Consider the following 18,785-nt stretch of genomic DNA (forward strand, 5'->3'; position numbering starts at 1 on the left):
AAAAAAAAAAAAAAAAAAAATCCTCATGGAAAAAAAAAAAAGGAGAGTGGAATCAATAAAAGCTTCATATTTTATTACTGATTTTTAAATAATGGAGCAGCGCCCACCGAAAGGGGGACTGACTGCCACCAAAGTCTCACGCAGACAAGCCGGGTTTTGTATTGCAGTGTATTGTACCCTAGCTGAGATTTACCCATCCTCTTCCAGATCTAGAAACACTCCAAGGTCTGATCCTTTCCCCAGCCGAGGCACCACCAAAAAGTCCCTTCAACAGCCCTGAGAGGAGGCTCATGCTCTAAACCTTCTTTTTTTTTTTTCCTTCCTTAGACGCAAAAATCTGGAAATTGCACCGAAAGAAAAGTTCTCCAGTGCTGAGTTTTGCTAGCTCTGAATGCGTTTACCCCTATCCACTTGCTGGGAAAACACAACATTGGAGATGCATTTCCCCAACCTGCCTCTGTATGACAGCTYTGCCCTAAAACCTGCTCGGGCACATCAAAATCGTCCCTCCCTGCCTCAGTTTCCCTTCACTGCGTTTTGTCAACAGCTCCAACCCACGCGGACAAGGACAGTCCCTCGTTTTGGACCGTGTCTGGTGCAGTAGCACCTAGATGCCGGCTGGATGCTCGTCTGTAAGTCCCACACCAACAGTTTTTATTCAACGCTGTTCAAGCGGGGATCATGCATCGTGACATTATGGGCAGTAATTAAAGCTTGCARTGCCTCGGAGAGGTGGGGGTGGCACCTCTTCTCAAGACGGGGGCAACGTGCTTAAGCCGAGCACTGTTTGTTGTCCTTGTGAACGCTGGAAGGAGGGGACTAACCAAGCCCTTAAACAACAAGTGCATCATTTATTTTTMAAAACGCTCGTTCTTTTTCCATAAGGGAAACGAGAAGCCTAAAAGGCAGCTTTTCCACCTTTTCGCTGCCCAAACCGCGGGCTCGATCCTACGCAAGCGTGGAGCCATCTTTCCACAGAGGCCGACTCTCGTCAGCTCAGCACCTCCGAAAACGCGCTCCGCCTGGTGGGACTGAGAGCTGGAGAAGACGGAGAGGCCACTTCTCCGGTGACGTACATCGGAACCGCTGTATTCAGAGCACCGGGGCTGCATCGGTTCGTGCTGCCCGCGAGGCGGCACCTCTAAATCTCCCCCAGCTTACTGAGGTGCTTTGCACGCTCACGGGGAAGAKATTGCTTCCCGGTGACCGATCTTCTCCATCTCAGAGGTCTTCCCAACATCCAGGGAAGTCAGCGACTTACCACGGACTTCCTAAGACATAATCGAGCACAGACCGTCGGTTCTCATTATTAATACGCTGATACCATACAAATCCCTTCCAAAGAGCACGTTAATGATTCACAGGTTAGGAATTCCCTCACRCTGACATTGATGCAAAGTGATATCAGCCTTCAAACCGGTCACGAAGAACCCCGTCCGCATTTTTATGCTAACAGCTCTCACCACGCCGCGTGGAAAGCGCTTCGTTCGGGCCACAGGCGTCTAAAAGAAACGTCCCGCAGTTATCCCATTTGCATGGAACTGGACTGGAATGAGTTGTCACCCATTTGGGGACAGCCCTTGATCATGTTCGCCTGCTCCCTTGCTCCTTTCACTCTTTATTTTGGATCCAACTTGCTGACCTTGTTATATCACAAGATGTATCTGAACAGCATTCAAAGGATGAAGAACCCCCAAGGATTTTTTTCCAAACGTCTTGGCTGTGCCCACTGCGAAAAGCTAACGCGCGTACCCTAGACTGCCACGGCTTTCGGAGGGCAAATGAAACAGCTTGCATTTTACGTGCTCTTAAGCACGCTACCACCACAAGCGTAAAATGTAAGCTCCATGCAAAAAAAATAAAATAAAGAAAAATGTTTGAGACGACGACGCTGCATGGGAACGTGCCTGCCTGACTCTGCCGCGGCTGCACTCCGAGTGAGAACATCAAGTTAATTCCGGCATCGTGCTGCCAGATCACATTTTCTTCCACACATGTCATGTTACAACACTTTCTAACGCCGGTACCGCTTAAAGCATCTGGCCACGCAAGTACTGCTCCAAGCGCTTCTAGGAGTTGCAGCGATCACGCTCCACGAGCACGGCTCTCAGTTGGCAGCACTCGCACGCTCACGACAGTTCTCCCAGCTTCAAGCTGTTCTTCCACCCGACGGCGGAGCCTGGACTCGGGCTGGCCCCAGCCGATGGCGCGAATCTCCGGAGTCCGAGCGGGCAGCCAGCAGCCTCGGCCGAAAACCGGGCAAAATCACCTCGCCGTGCCGCGAAAGCAGGGCGAGGGAGCTTCCCGCGGCGGCAGCCGCCGCTTTTTTAATCGGAATCCGCCGCGCACTTCCCCGTTCTTGGTTGCAAGGGAACCGAAATGTACGTGTGAAAAAAAATCACAACTTCTAAGAATCAGACCGCAAGGCCTGCCACCGCTCCAGATTTGCTCGAATGAGCTGTGCCATCTACTGGCAGAAGGGAAAGCTGCGGAGAGCGCGGTGTCCCCSCTCCACACCCCGGGTTTTGGGTGTGCAGGCAGCCAGGACAGAGCCCCAGGGCATTTCCTGGGGATTAAGGACCAGCCGGGTGAAATGCTTTGGGCTACTTACCCCAGCCAGGCACTAACCCCTTGGAAATGCCCTGTGCTGAGGTTAAYATAACCCTCAACGTGCTGGAGGGGGACGGGCTTCAAAAGGCGGCCGTGCTGCTTTGCGATACGTGCCTGCTTCTCATCCGGAGCGAACGCTCGGTCTCTTGAGGTCCGGCTCCGCAACAACACGACCTGGCTTTATCTTCACCGAACAGCTCCTGCAGCAGAGCTGGAGGCAAACGGCTTCCTTTATTTCATGAAAAAAAAATGTTCAAGGTTAAAAATTCATCTCTTCCAAGGAGAACCGGAGTCTTGCATCCTCCATAAAAGAGCACAGCAGGCCCCCAAGAGCAGCCCGTAATCAAAGCCAAACGGCAAGACCGTCCTTTCCCCTGTGTGACAGACAGCACTGGCTGCTTTCCACGAGCTGGGGCAATGGTAGCACAGGATGCTCTGAGATGATGAGGCTGAAGCATTTCCACTAGTGTTCGGGCAAAGACAGAGGCATCGTATCTCCGATGCCTCAGCAGAGACTCAAAAAAAGGGAGAAAGGAAGAGATGACACATGGGTCATCATGCATCTAAGTCTGCTCTTGGACTTAGCGGTCCAATTGCTAGTAGTGAAAAGTAGGTGTTGCTCTTCCAAGGTGGTGGTGGGAAAGTGATAGATCAAACCTGCTTYATCCCCTTTCTGTTGGGGATCACGGTGAAACCTGGCGTATCGTTGTGGAGGCAACACACCAGGCAGCACAGTGATGATGTCTGGGTTGCTGAGCTGGACCTTTCTGTGGATGCAGCTCGGCCAGGCTCCAGGGCAGCTGGTGGAGCACTTCTATTCTTTGCTCTTGAAGATAATTAAATGGATTTTCCTACACACAAACCAYACTCCAAGCTAAAGCCCAGTCATGCTTCTCTCACTACACTGGATAGTTTCAAGTGGTTTTGCCTGGAGCTAAACCACACCAAGATGCTACTGAAATATTCCCAAATCTGGGGCTCAGATTGGAACTTCTTTACATCTAGTCTATCCATCTGGAAGGAAATGGATCAGAATTCCTCCCGCAAACTCTTCCGCCTAGATCCAGATACATTTTTGGCAGCTCTGTTTACCGTTATTTTCACTTACGCTGTTTCCCCTGGGGAGAGGAAGAGCAGGGAAATGGGAGTTTTCAAATTTTCTTCTCATCTTCTCAGGACAGAAAACCAGGGTAACCTTGCCTAGTGGTAAGACCACCAGCCTGTGCTCCAGACATGGATGCTTTCTGAGTTAAGCATAGAGGCCACTTCATCCTTTTTTTCTTTTTCTTTTTCTTTTTCTTTTTCTTTTTCTTTTTCTTTTTCTTTTTCTTTTTCTTTTTCTTTTTCTTTTTCTTTTTCTTTTTTTTTCTTTTTCTTTGCATTTATTTATTTATTTTTTCTCCCTGTTTAGACCATATGAGCTGGGTATGGGAAGGACTCTCTCTCCAGACACTATTTGGCTCAACGTGGCTCTGACTACAGCCGGGCTCTGGGCAAGCAACCATAAAACAAATCATAATAAAACAAGCRGGGAGAAATCTTAGCTCGGCTCCCCTGCCTGTTTACCCGACCCTGGTATATCCTCACATCCTTACGCATTACTCCAAGAGCAGATGGTGCTCTGCGGTAGAGCAAACGAGCAATTATCCTCCTGACACCCTGCGAGGCCTCCCCGCATGCGATCGCAAGAAGTTACTTCACCCCAAGCTAAGAGCTGTTGTCTGGCTTTTCAGCATAATTGGATGTAATCAAGTTTAATTTGGTTGGTGCAGTAACTCTGAAGACTTTTGTAACTGGATTACTGTCGGCTCAGCGGTCATGTGCCATTATATTTGCTGGTCAAAACAGAAGCCAGAATGAAAACAGATGCTTTCCCCCCTATTCCTCCTTCCAGCGACACCCCTTCAGGATATGAGCTTGCACTGTATAGTCAATATAATGAACTAAAAATTCTATTAGAAGGAAGTCATTGCTGTCATATTACATTCGGGCTTCTCCTGAAAAGTGTAAATTATCTAGAAAATACATCTCCACGTTTGTTTACAATTGTATAACACACACCAGCTTAGAGCTAAAGAGACCAGAGCAGTCTGCATATATCTGTGATGCTTGTGAGCTTTGAGGCACATAAATCTTATTATCTTTATTGTACAAATAGGGAAACTGAGAGCAGAAGCAGAAGTCAATGACTCATGAGGAAGGAGATCCTCAGGTCCCATTTTCTGCTGTACATCACCGTCCAAGAACAGGGAATAACCGAGTGCTGTATTTACAGCAGTATAGCTCTACTCCAGATAAGCTATAGATGAGAGAGAGCACGCCTGCTAAACATAATGAAGTCGGTGGCACAGTGGCCTTATTTTCAGAGCCCCATGCAGCTCCTACCAACGCTAAGCCACTGAAGTGGCACGTGAAAGCCTGTTGCCACCATACTTCAGGCCTAACTTTGCAAATTCAAGTTGCTGAGAGTTAAGACACAGTGATATCCCCCAGACAGATGCTGAGGCCAGGCAAATGCAGCCTAAAATACGGGACATCTTTAACAGTGAGGATCATCACTAGAGTAACCTGTGCTTGTAGCACGTTCTGGTGGTTTCACAGCACTTGAGGCCAGCTGGAGGCATAARAGGCGTATTACATTCCTGACTGAAATGTCCTTTGAGTTTCAGACACCTCCTAAAAGTTAGCTGAACTTGCAACTGCACATCGGCCATAAAAAGACCAAGGTCAGCTGTGAGGAGACTTCCCTAAGATTAGTGGCAGAGCATGGTCTCCATCTCCCAGTCTCAAAAGCTGCAGACCAGTCGTCCTCACAGCTGAATGTCATTAAGCTGTAGATACAGCYATATGCATCTCTGGTTTTGGCCAGATGGCTATTTGAGTTTTTAATAATCTGGGAAACAAACATTTCATAATGTTGTATCTCAGAGGGTTTAGCACAAACTTTCCTCCTTTTTCTATGCCAGTGCTGTTACAGATGGTAACAGATCTCAGTCAGGGACTGGAGTAATGTGGTGCTAAGATCAGGGCATGTGCTCCAAGGAGATAGCAATATAATCATGTCAGGCAAGTCATCTGGCAAGTTCATTAACAAATAAGCTCATGCTATTCCTACATCACCATAAATGATAATAATTCATTAATCCTATCATTATTAATGAGATTTGAAGGACTGTTTGAGGTCACTGTTTAAACCAGGCCCTCGGATTTGATTTGCATCGTTATTCGCATTTTGCAAGTGGCAAAGTTCAAATGTGTTGGGTTATACAGAAAGCAGCACCCATGCCCACRAATGTTTAGAAGGAGGCACCCAAAACACATCCACCCCTGTCCTATGACAGCTACGCAGAGCCCCTGCTTGGTGACCATGACACGGTGCATGTTATTGGGCAAGCCTGAGCACACATGGTGATTTATTTAAGCTGGAGAGGTCACTTCAATCTGTGCTATACAGAGATGGCATTGCTAGACTCCACCATGCCAAGCATCGCCAGTTAGAGTCACACCACTATCTCTGCAGCTGGATCATCTGGAGCTGCGGACTGGCCACCCTGCTTGGCACTGGCTGAGAACTGGTCTTCCATAACTTCATGCAGAGATGGTAGAAACGTGCCCTGACCTCACGAAGGAGAGCCTGGAAGTCTAACTCTCCGACTTGAGCTCCAACTTTGCTTCCTTCCATAGCCTCAGGCAAGTCTCTTTGTCTGTCCCTGACCACTCTGCAGTCACCTAGTGCATCAGATGTCTCAGTGCTGCATGAGCAGTCCTGGTAGCACAAACAGAGAGAGGTCAGYAGGGCTTGGGGCTGTCTGGGCCTGCTCAGTCTGTCTCAAGGTTGGACGGGCAGCCTCCAGCAGCACCTCCGTCAGCACAGCAGCAGCAACATGAAGGGAGGCAAAGGAAAACGGGAGGCCTGAGTCTCCGAAAATAGGGGTCACAAGGCTACTTCACGTGGCTTAATCCGGCATAATCACAACATTCAGCATTTAGATGGATCTTTGAGATCTTCAAAGAGCRTCAGAGACATTACTGAATGCTCAAAAGTCACTTTGAAGGTAAAGACACCATAGGAATATTACACAAAGCCATTGTGACTATGAAATATAATTATTCTCCCCTGTGGCTTAAGATCTAGCATCTCTTGGAAGTCACGGAAAAGCATACAGAATCGTCCAACAAAGAAATTAGATATTTACTATGGCTTACTGAGGCCCCCTTCCAGACCACAGTATGTTTTTTTTCTCAGCAATTTGTGTATTTTTGGTCAGTAACTCATATGATTAGTTACTTTTTAAAATTTTGGTCTCCATCTTTACAGAATACGCAAATATCRGTGTATTAACCTGCTGGAGACAATAAGTAAAATATGCAGCTATCAGTGAAGAGCAAAAAGCTCCTGCTAAGCTCTGTGAGCATAGCTCAAGCTTTGCGAAGAAATCAAAAAATGTACTCTTTTGGCTGCCTCAAATTATTCAGAAAAAAAGTCAACTATCAGAGAAATAAAACCAAACAGCAGCACTGTAAAATACRTACTGCTATGTTTGAAAGGCCTCAGGACATAGAGGGAATGATACACATCACTGAAACAGAGTCTAAGATCTCAGAAATGTCAAAAATGCATTTGAAACCAGATCAGTTGCAAACACCCTGTGTTGCTTCTAGTGTGGCAGTACACCCAAAGGCAACCAGAGAGGTCTCGAGGGGAGGCACTGAGCAGGGAATCAGGTGATTTGGGTCAGGTCCACGGTTCTGCCACACATCCTTGATAACCTTGGGCAAGTTACTTAATTGCTCGATGCCTCAATTTCCCACGGTACAATAGCGTCAACAGTAAGAGTAACACGGATTTTGAAGCTGTTTCACCCACATTTCACCCATAATCAAGCCTGCAAGTTCTGATGGAGCCGGTACACGTTTTTTAGATGGCTGCAGTCTTGTCCCACTCCTGCCCTCTTCATGAAAGCTTGCAGGATGCAAGAGCTCTCTCTTTACAGCATCTTTGCCTAACACCTTGTGCAGAAGGCATTGAGACACAACTGTAGTACAGATAATATATTTGACAGCAGCTATAAAGCAATAGGAGCCATAATTTCTTTGAACTCTGGGTCAGACTTGTTGTTAGTCAAGTCTGTAAGAACTCGTACAGTAAATTACATGCATCTCTTTACCAGCAGGATCATAAAATAAAACTTTACAGTCCTTCAGCAGCTCAGGGCTTTGCAACAAACAGTAAGACAAAACAATAAATTCACCTTTGAGACCGCCATTTTTGTACCTTCTGTGGCTTTGGTTAGACCTGAGGAAATTAGGACTTTGATGGTCTTTATACAAAATCTTCCTTATTTCTCCTTTGGATCAATCTCCCAATTCTCCCTAAGCTTAAGGTAGAAGCTCAAAGRACAGCAATAACTACTGTTCTGGGTTTCAGTAGCAGAAAGGTCTCATTTATCTCTTTACACACATTTAGTGGGAATGATGACCAAAGTATTTCTCAGCAAATTAGTCCCCTTCTCCCCCAAAGACGAACACGTCTATAAGCTACTTCCAAAACAATCAGTATTAGTCTAGCAAAATTATACGTTAAATCTCCCATCAAAGTTTTGGCATTCCAAGTTACAACTACAACTGAACAAACTGCAGAGAAGATCACCGGGCTACTCTTCCCTCAGGGCTGGSAGCATGAATGCAGGTAACACAGACAAAATTCCTGTGCCAGTAAAGACTCCCTAGCACCCTTCTCAGAGGCTTCCACTTGGTTAGGCGAAGTCCATGGCATTGCTGGTTTATCCCCGGGAGTGTCCTCTCTCGTCACTCTGGCCTAACGCTGCATGCCCAGAGACTCAGTTACATGTCGCTGATTCTTACCTCAAAAGCTCAGGGTGAGGACAAACCTGAAAAGAGGTGATGGCAGCTGCCTCAGGAACGGAAACTTCCAAAAAACCCACTGAAAGGATGCTGGCTACCTGCGCTTAAGAGCTGACTGCTCACTGCATTCCTAACCCCGCTATGAGTTACTGCATCGCATGTTCAGGCTAAGAGATGGTTCCTACGTACAAAGGATAAGAGATTCTTACTTGAAGAAGTGTTAAGAGTTTTTACTGGGTTTCGACCACTGCAGGACGGCAGATTCTAACATGTAGCAAGGAAATGACTTGAGTCTAAGAAATCTTCAGCACATTTCCCTGACCACGTGTCCAAGAGGAACAGCCTCCCTTGTCCTCTAGATCAACTTCCACTTCATTCTGAGAGGATATTCAAAGGAAATGCAGGACATTCCAGATGGAAATCCCAGGGAAAACACAGCGCATTCCTTGGCAATACCAACCGGTGTTATGTATGCATGTATCATAAGGTGAACAACRCCAACCTTGAGAACAAATGCGACACCCTCCCTCGCCACGTACCCATAAATCAAGCTCATTTAGGAGGCCAGGGAGATTGCTCTTCTTGAACTGGCAGCCAGAGAAACACCTCCAGAATCTCTCGGAGTGCATCGTTGCTGTATCTTTGTTTGAAATCTGCCTTTCAGCAATGGTTGAGAACAGGTTAAAAAAAAAAAACCTCTGACGTTTCTTTCCACACCTGCCTGTAAACAAATCAAAGGTTCAGCCTTTTCTATCTGTCCTACAGAAACCTTCTCAAGGCAAAGAATGAAGGGTGGATTGCACCAACCCTCTGATCTTGCAAGCTGYCACCTCACATGGGCCCTGACAACCACTCTGCAAGCCTATTTAAAACACTCCCGCTGTCCTTCCCTTTAACTTGTCAATCATGCCATATCATCCTGCAACTTTCTGGCACCTTCTATTATCTTCTTTTCCACATTTTTTTTGCCTTTAGTTGTTTAGCCCCTCCCTGCCCATCAGCTTCCGCACCTTGCTGAGAGATCAACAGCCTCCTGCATTTCGGCCCTGAGAACACCTTACTAAGGCCTGAAACTATCCAGCTACCCTGAAGCTGCTCCAGGGGTAAGAGCAGCCAGGACATGGCTTTGCCATCCACCTACTYTGTTTTCAATGGAGGAGCTTCCAGCTCAGACCCTCTTACTAACAGCAGCTGTGACAGAATCAACAGCTAAGGATCTCAGTAAGGACACYTTGCTAATTGGTAGTTAATTAGGAACACGGTATGCATGGGGCTGTTTGGCAGCTGTACTCTTTCCACTTCCTTCTGCTGAAAGGAGTTATTCCAAAACATAAGGGCTCAGCTTAGTCAGTGACGGCCCACATTAAGACAACCCGTTAAAAGTGGAGATGGTCCAAACACACGCAGATACTTAGTTGTCTGATTTAGGAACTTCTCAGTGGTTTCAAAGGCAAGGCAGGTGCTTGAAACCTTTTGTGGAACTGGACTTACTGACTCAGGCTGTATTGGAAATCACAAACCAGTAAACGCACAGTTAACACCTGCCCACTCAAGTGGAGGAAGAAGATATGAAAGAAATCTTGACATGCAAGGGATGCCTCAACACTCTCAACACATGCAAGAAACGCCCCAGAACAACAGCCTCGCGCTGAGGTTATCTGCCTGACTGTAGTATGTACGAAYGCCAGCCACGGACCAAACCCAAACATGGCAGGTGCCACATTACATGAACAYATATTTTTAGATACTGCAGGTGCAGCATTTTACAGCCCTACCAGAGAGAACCATGACTGCAGTATTATCAGTGCAATGCTATTTGATTACTATTTTTCAGTCTCTTCCATCTACTCAGAAGAAAAGTCTTCGGGGCTGTTCTGCAGCCACTTCTCATTTTATGTGCCAATTTACACTGGGTTCATTAGCAATATTAGCACTAGAACAGGTTGCCCAGAGAAGTTGTGGAGTCTCCTTCTCCAGAGATCTTCAAAGCCCGCCTGGATGCAACCCTGTCTACCATGCTCTAGGTGACCCTGCTTGAGCAGGGAGGTTGGACTAGATGATCTCCAGAGGTCTCTTCCAACCTTACCCATTCTGTGATTCTGCRAATAAGATTGTTACCTTGGAATCTTTTTCTCTTTATGTATACTGTTTATACTGCAGCAGTCTTGGGCTTCATAGGAGTAAGCACTATGCAAATGACCATTTGCTGGATGGTGATAATTTAGAAGGGAAGGATGCTGGAAATCCTCAGTCCAAGTCCCAAATTGCCTGGTTTCCAWTTGCCTTAGGTGAGTCACCTGATCTGCCCTCAATCCTGTCTTCAAAATAGAAATGAATATTTCTCTACCTGGCAGGCAGGCTGAGAGCATAAATCCATTGAAGACTGGAAGGAGTTCAGATCCTATAATGATAAGCAATTACTTAATACAAATGCAATGGCTGGGAGTACATGTTGGTTGTTTTGAAATACAGAAAAATGTGCTTGTCCAGATAAGCATATATTTTCTCAATAAGAACAAGCGAAACAACACTACATACACTAAACTGCAWGTTGGCTTCCGTGATATGAGTGAACTCTCATCTAACAGAACATTTCTTTCTGCTATGAACATGTGCTCTCTTGGAGAGAGAAAACAGATACCTTCTGCAGAAGCTGTGCAGCTAATGAGGGTATATGGAAAAGGAAACATCTACCAAACAGACTGAAGGAAAYGCTGTGATGCTGAGTGCCAGTTTTATGACAGAAGAAGAAACCATACAGAGTTACAAAACAACACAGTRCACATCTTTATTGATGATTCACAAGATCAAACATCATATTCACCTAATTTACTCCAGCAGTTACAGTATGATGTTTTGCCTTGCAAGGTTTGGCTGATTTGTCCAAGGTAAACAAAATTTGCTTTTAATTCTGGGTGGGGAGAATCATACTTTACTGTTGCCCTTTTGTAAGAACAAATGCATCACAGCAAGGTCAATACTTCGTAATTTTGTAACACTCCATCTTCAAAGCACTGCGCAGGCATTTATTTAAAGCCTATTAAAGCCTCACAGTAGTCCTAGCTCCCAGTACATTTTAGGACACACCTCCTTATTAACATTTTACATAAAAAAATCCCCACTACCTCCCAACAATGCTTRTTCAGTACTTCCAAGGCTTGTGCTACTCTCAGGAGAATCTTAACCCTTTAGTTAAGCGGGATTTATTAATACTTGGAAGGGTGCTGAAGACATGAACTGTTATTATCAGCTTAATTGCAAGTGTGCTTCCATAATCTCACCAGAAAATATATTATAACTTRRTATTACATTTACCTAAATTTCACTSWTACAAAAATCCTCTTGCCCTCCCAATAAATCATCACACTTGGTCATGTGCTAATAGGTTACATGCACATGGTCACTCCAGCAGTTTTCTCCGTGCGAGTCAACTGTGGAGCTACAGGAGACAGGAGTGAGAAAACCTGGGGAAAGGAATAACATCTTTGATATTGTCCACTCCCAAGATGTACTGCAGGTAGCGTTCAAACCCCATTCCAAAGCCTCCATGAGGAACTGAGCCGAATTTTCGGAGGTCTAGATACCTGTAATTTAAACAAACAGTTACCTTCACAGCACGGTTACACTGATGSAATCAGAGAGAGCTTTTTTTTACCTAGGGTTTTGCTTTCCATCCTAATTACTTCCTTTTGACCCTAACYATGAGCATTTTTGCCAACACAGCCTGCGCTGGTCAGAGGTGCGAAAAGGTGCRACTCCCTGACAAGTAAATTGTACTAGCAAAAGCCCCAAGTGCAGATGCATTTAAACCAGCATAGCTACGCTCTTGCCCATATACGAGAGCCTGTTTGGTTTAGGAACAACAGATCATTGGGATACGAAGAACAGCTTTAGCATTATAGCTCTGCTCATAATGGGAACACCTTTTTGAGTTTTAAATCTCAAGCAGAGACACAAACCAAGGCTCCTACAGCAACACAAAWCATTCCCATGGTCAGGGACAGGAGTCATCTGCTTGGGTTTGGTTAACCCTTGCCATGTTGGTGCTGAAATCTGCCCTACAACAGATTCTATCATTTTCTGTTGAGTCGTCTTTTCAGTAGTCTAAGTCACTTCATTTCCAGTAATTTCTTTAGAAGACTGTYACACAGACTAAATAGGTGTTGCTGCCCGCTAAAATATTCTTTATAAATTTCTTTCTTCCTTTTAAGATAATTATGAYGGCTTTTAGTTCCTTTTACTTCAATCACTCTTATAGCCTGATTCATTTATTCCCACAGCTAGGTCAGCAAAAAATCTTGGACAGATCCTGTCCAAAATTCAGATCTGGAACAAGACATTTAATTTTGAAGAACAGTACCTGTTGCCCACAGAAATCTCAGCTCCCTGGTTTGGAAGCACATATTCCAAATATGTGTGTGTCAACCTGTGGCTGCAATGCTGCACAGAGGATTAGGATGGTTTTTCTTTAGATTTCCCTGTTCCCCAGCCAGATTCTATCTGATGTGATACACAAGAACTAAGTTTGCAGCTATCAATTGTCACCAACAGCTTTATTTTTATTTTCACAGGAGGGAAAAAACATCTCAATGGTTCTGCCATTTATGGAGTCACGTTTTAGCTTGCCAGGCCACAAAGCTGCTATTCTTTATACTAGTAAGGGACTGAGTGACTCCAGATGTATAACATAACTCTAATCTTCATGTATGAATGTTTCCCCATCTCTATTTAAAAAAAGCAAGTACACTTAAATACATATCAATAGTGCCAGTCTTTAAAAAGACACCTGGTTATGGTCTTTGATGAGACTTTCACGTGTTTAAGCATTTTGTTGGTTTGAGATTTTTAACAGAATGAAGCCAAATAATGTGACTGATCACCTCTATTTGCAGAATAGAAATAGCCCCCCCAACAAATTTGAGGGCTGCAAGAGATTACTCTGGCAGTTCAGCTTGACAACATGCCTTTTATTATCACCAAATATTATTTCCTTTGCAGTTCATTAACAGCAGTAAAATTTGGGGAGTCATTTCTTATAATTAATTCAATTTTCATTTTTTTCACTGTGTTTTTCTACCTTCATTCCACTGCTTTAGTAGTAAACCCAGAAGTAGAACTTCTTACCCGTTCCTAGTACTGTCACATAAAGAAAAGTGCAGTTATGTCAATGCTGCAAGTTGAACAGTAGACTCAAGAGTAGGACATATGTTTCCTGAGTCCTGAGACCCACCTGTTTTTTTGTCTGCTGGATATTGCCTTGRTTAGCTAAGGCTCAGTTGTATCCACCCCATACCTATGATGAGGACTGCTTAGAGTACATGCAGGTAGCCTGGGCAACAGCAGGGAGTCTTCATTTCTATGCACTTCATAAAGACTGTATGAAGAAGAACGTGGACGTCTGCTGAGAGACTGCGCACTGCCTCCAGGGAGCTCTCCCTGGCACCTTTTTAAGGATTTGCAAGGAAAACGATGCACAGAGCTGCTATTGTGAAATAAGATCTCATAAATCTGAGGGATACGGGCGCTGCCCATGAGTGGAATTGGCAAACCAGCTGGTGACAAGTCTAGCTGCAACTAGTAGTTTAAATAATAGTACAAGCAGAGTTGATGACATCTAYGAGCACATCTCAGACAGTGTAAAGATAGTTGAGACTGAGTCTAGCATCTTTTCTTCCTTTTTGCTGGCAGTAGAATTTATAAAGTCATTGTAAATGAGATGAAATAACTCAGCTTCTTACAGATGAACAATAATAAATTCTGTCCTTGCTTATCCAATGCTTTTGTCCTGTAGATCTCAAAGCACTTTCAGAAGCCATTTTGGCAAAGAAAAGACGGAAACCAAAACCATTAAAGTTTAATGGAAAAAGTCCACTGAATTAAATGTTCTGTGGATCAGGCCTGTGAATCTTTTCTGATGACTGTGCATAGGAGGAGCAAAGGAATTGTGAAATTTTCCATTCTTCTCAGATAAAAAGAAAAGTAACTGCCTGCAGATGAAGAGAAAATTCCCTTCAGGATGGAAAATGCTCCCTGAGGTTTGYTTTATTCAATAATCTCCAGACACTGGATGTTTCTCACCTCAAAACCAGTTATCTCTCCCAGTAGCTCATACTCTAAAGSAGGCCTGAGCCCTCCATCAGCAACGAGGGGAATATGCAGCATTATTTCATGGGGGAAATATTTTTCCATGACCCCAGCTGGCCCCAGAGTTCATGCCCTGGACCTAGAGGACTGGTAGTTCTTCTGAGATTTGTATCTGACCAAACTATGTGCTGCAACAACATCCCCTGGCAGTGAATTCCAGGAGCTTGTTATGTGCCAAGTTAGAAAAGCATTTYCTTTCATCCATTTAAAAACCTGCATCCTTTTAATATCATCATAAGCTCTTGTGTTGCACAGCAATGCACTATGAAGAGCAGTGCTCTCCTAGTGACCATTCATAAGCAGACTATATTGTTGGTCTCCTTTCAAAACAAATACAACCTTGAGTCTTTTATTTATCTCCCTTGTTATATCGAAACCCACATCAGCCAGTTAGAAGAAAAGTGCAGCTGAGAGAACTAAGACATTACACAGTCTGTAAAGTTGAGTATTCTACAGGAAGAAAAGAATACATTAATGAGGAGAACTCAGGGAATGAAAAACTACTAATGAAATTGTGCAAAAAAAATCGAAGGACTGTTTTGTTGAATATTTTCAACAAAAATTCAGCTCAACATTTTCCATCTAGACCAGGAACAACGCCAAGATGACATAGTAACGTCCCATTTGAGAGAGCAGATAACACCTCATCAGGCGCTACGTACCAGCACGAGCATTACACTAGAAGATCAGAAAGATACCTGGACTGTAAAGGGGTCAATATGATCCTATCTTTTCCATTTGTGCATACAAGGAAAATCAGAGTGAGGAAATGGGTCTTATACATTGAAAGACTACCAGAAATGCTGMTCAAGTTGGTGGTGGAAGTTGATCATGGCAAAGTACCTGTTTTGTTATTGCTTGTGTTAAGCCAGTACCTGGAGTCTGCCATCAGGTTCGGGTTCCTAGTATTCATATCATACAGCCACAGAGACTTCAGTCTCTGCCCTCCAGGTCTAACAGGCTGAACTGGCAAAARATAGGTGGAAAGAGGCACAGAGGAAGTGAACAACTTCCCAGAGTAAACCTCGATCTCCTGACTTTCCCACCTCATCTTCACAGATCTCTCTCAGTCTAGCCAAGGTCACCATCTACAGTACTGAGCTCTTTTCTATTTACTGTTTGAAGGAAGCAGTATGAAAATAACATAAAAWAACTGTAAAACCAAGCCAAATAGTTTTCCAAATCATTCTTTATGGAAAGAAACCTGCAAAACAGGAAATATATATCCATCTGAAGGAGATTCAGAGGGGTTCTGCAATGTTCCTTCATCTACCTTTTGGAAAAGCTTYCTGAAAGGCAGGAATGGGCAAAAGCAAAACAGTTTCAGATCATCAGTTGCCTCTATGCTCAACGATTCTCCTACATGCAAGGTACTCCTGAAGCAGTTCTAGAGGTAGTAAGCTCCCACAATATCCTCATGCTCAGTGAGGAGAGAAGAAAACAAGTAGAAACAGACATATGGCAGACATAGAGTCATAGAATTGGTAAGGTKGGAAGGGACCTCTGGAGATCATCTAGTCCAACCCTCAAATGAGTGGTCCACACAGTAATTGAACCCATGACCTTGGTATTATTAGCACCACGCTCTAATCAACTGAGCTATATAAAGGATTTCAAAAGGGATCATGTTTCATATGGCTGCCCATTCAAAAGGAAAGATTCAACTGTTCTCCAAAGAGTCTGTTTGCCAGCTCTGGAGACTAAATCCAATCACTAAAATGAAGAGATGGAAGGAGAGACTGAAATCAATCTCCATTGAAAAGATGGATGCTGGCAAAGCCACCTTCCTATTTTCTGTCAGATTCTGGACTGGAGTCCAGAAGCAACCCAYGATACTCCTATCCTGTGCCCCTTTACTACACCAGACCCTACTACAGTAGGGGGTACCAACAGCATTAACCTTCTCAGGGAAATTGCATCATCTGGGATGGAGTGCAGACAGGAAAGGAGGAAAGAGTCTCCAGAATGTGACTGTGACATAGCACATGAAATTGCAAGTTGGMGATAGACAAAGTCTTAGTCTTCTCTCTTGAAGGAAGCCTAARGGAAGACTGAACCATCTTAGTAGTGCTAAGAAGGCTCTCTGGCACTGAACACCAGGCTTCCTCAGGCTGTATTTCCACATCTAAMCCAACCATGGATCATTCTTGGTCAAGATAATACTTCCCTGCCCAGTACACCTAGTATGCAATTACCTAAACATGTTAATGTTGCTAACTATGCTCCTCTAGAATACCAGGTGCTAGTCAGAGTCAGGAGATAAACAACAATCTGGCCTACAAAGCATYATCTGGGGTCCTGGGATTTTTCCAAGTATTTCACAATAGTTTCAAAAGGACAAAAACAAGCAAAACATGCTAAATGGATTCAACTTGAGTGCTACCTCCTACCACAGACTGGCAGTTTTCTGAGAAAGCACACCGGACATGTGAACAGCTGTCTGCCAGCAGTCTTACCTGGGGACATAGACATCACCTCCAGTCTAAGTTAAACTGTATGGTTGTCAAGAAATATTTCATATGAACAGAAGCTATGGGCTCCAATAATTTACAGAGAGAAATCCTGAAGAGTTATGCTCTGGGTCAGATAAACGATATGGTTTATTCTGGCCCATAAATGTAAACATTACAGGAAGACACTTCATTCAYCCTGTTTGCATATGGATGATATAAAGGTCTGCAGTACCTTGGGCTGTTTCCAAATGATTTCATATTGTGGGAAGARGGGAGGATAAGAATCCTACACTTATTCCACTTCTATCATGACAGTATCCATAACGATCATTCCAAAATTGAAGAGCATTTGAACATATTCTTCTAAATTTAAAATTCTCTTACACCGTCACCCTCTTAGTAGTTATGACAAAGTGCATACCAAGTAACACTCTTCAAGAGAAGCATAAAAATCTTGTCATTTTAATAGGTTGGACCATTAATTCAAAGGTTGTTTTGTCTCCTTAGGAGGACAGAYGTAATTGCTTCAACTACTTTGTTAGGGAAAATTTTTCGACCCARCTGCCCTGTCAATTGCAAAGGGAGTTATTCATAGAACTGGTAAAGGTCACAAATTGCTTGTAGTTCTGTGCCCTGTTTATCTCATGCAGCAGTGGTGAGAACCTATTCAATTTTGGACACAGTTTAATGATTTAATATCAAAATTCACTGACAGGCTGTAAATTAATCCACTTTACGCAATAATGRCAGGAATGAATTGTGCTGTGAGTGGACAAATTGGGAAGATAAACTAAGTAACATTAGATTAAATTTTGTTCAGATGAACTGGCTGTTCCATTTAGACTGGCAGTGATGGCAAGGCAACTGGGCCAAGTTCTCCTCTGAAGAACAGGATCAAAAACYGAAATAGTTGTTTAAAGAGTATCAAAAGAAAAAATACAGTGTACAGACCAAGAAATTCTCTTACCATTGGTAGGCATCTGCAAGTCCCAACCTATGGAACAAAAAGAAAATCTCTCATAAGTAAAGGAAAATAGTAGATTTGTACAAACAACACTTGTCTAGAAGAGAACGCTGGTATGAAACAGAGGATCTGAACTAAACTCAGTCCAAAAAGAAAAGGCAGGAAACTAGCGGAATACATGATAAGCCCTGTGGATTCTGGTACTTGACAGACAATCTTCAACAGATTCCCAATATCCTTCTTACAATATAGTTTATTTTGTAAACATATAGAGTTGATTGCAACTTCATGCAAAGACTCGTGCATATTCTTAATTTTAGCCACACTGATAAAACTCTGCTTGAGTGTTTGGAGAGTACAGGCTTGCATATTAAATTTACCATGATACGCAGCTAGATCTCACTTACGAATGAGACAAATAAAATCTCTTCACGTGTCGGCTACAGAATGGTGGAATGATGCAAATTCTCTCCTTTTTTAGTGCACAAACCTACTAAACTTCCATGGCTTTACTAATGTGTGATAACTTCTGTAAAACTACTAAATATTTGTTTCTAATTGCCACTAGTGCAACTTCTCTCCCCTTCCTGCCCTCACAGAGTTGGCATGATGCTCAGGTTTCTTCCACTTCTCTCAATGCAAAAATTTCTCTGTAAGCCAAAAGAGGCCACTTCTCTAATCATCAGTGCATTACAAAATTGTCCCTGTAGGATTTTGAGGACTATTCCATGAAATGTGAATAAAGAGAC

The 18,785-nt window shown here is 43.8% G+C and overlaps 1 protein-coding gene across 3 annotated transcripts in view; it reads right to left on the reverse strand.

The window, feature by feature from the left end:
• NARS2 (asparaginyl-tRNA synthetase 2, mitochondrial) overlaps positions 1–18,785 on the reverse strand; it is a 132,624-nt gene that overhangs the window by 71,530 nt on the left and 42,309 nt on the right. For 2 of the 3 annotated variants that reach the window (XM_085299246.1, XM_085299245.1), the window contains 2 exons: positions 18,040–18,066; positions 11,239–12,059 (listed from right to left, as the gene is read on the reverse strand). In XM_085299246.1, the coding sequence (XP_085155372.1) occupies positions 11,915–12,059; positions 18,040–18,066 (172 nt within the window). In that variant the 3' untranslated portion in view covers positions 11,239–11,914. Of the gene's footprint in view, positions 1–11,238; positions 12,060–18,039; positions 18,067–18,785 lie in introns of those variants that run through there. The other variant, XM_085299244.1, reaches the window with a different exon arrangement.

Source organism: Rhea americana, unplaced genomic scaffold (genome assembly GCF_003343005.1).
Source record: "Rhea americana isolate MKP2758 unplaced genomic scaffold, rheAme1 scaffold_148, whole genome shotgun sequence".
In the NCBI taxonomy this organism is placed as follows: Eukaryota; Metazoa; Chordata; class Aves; order Rheiformes; family Rheidae; genus Rhea; species Rhea americana.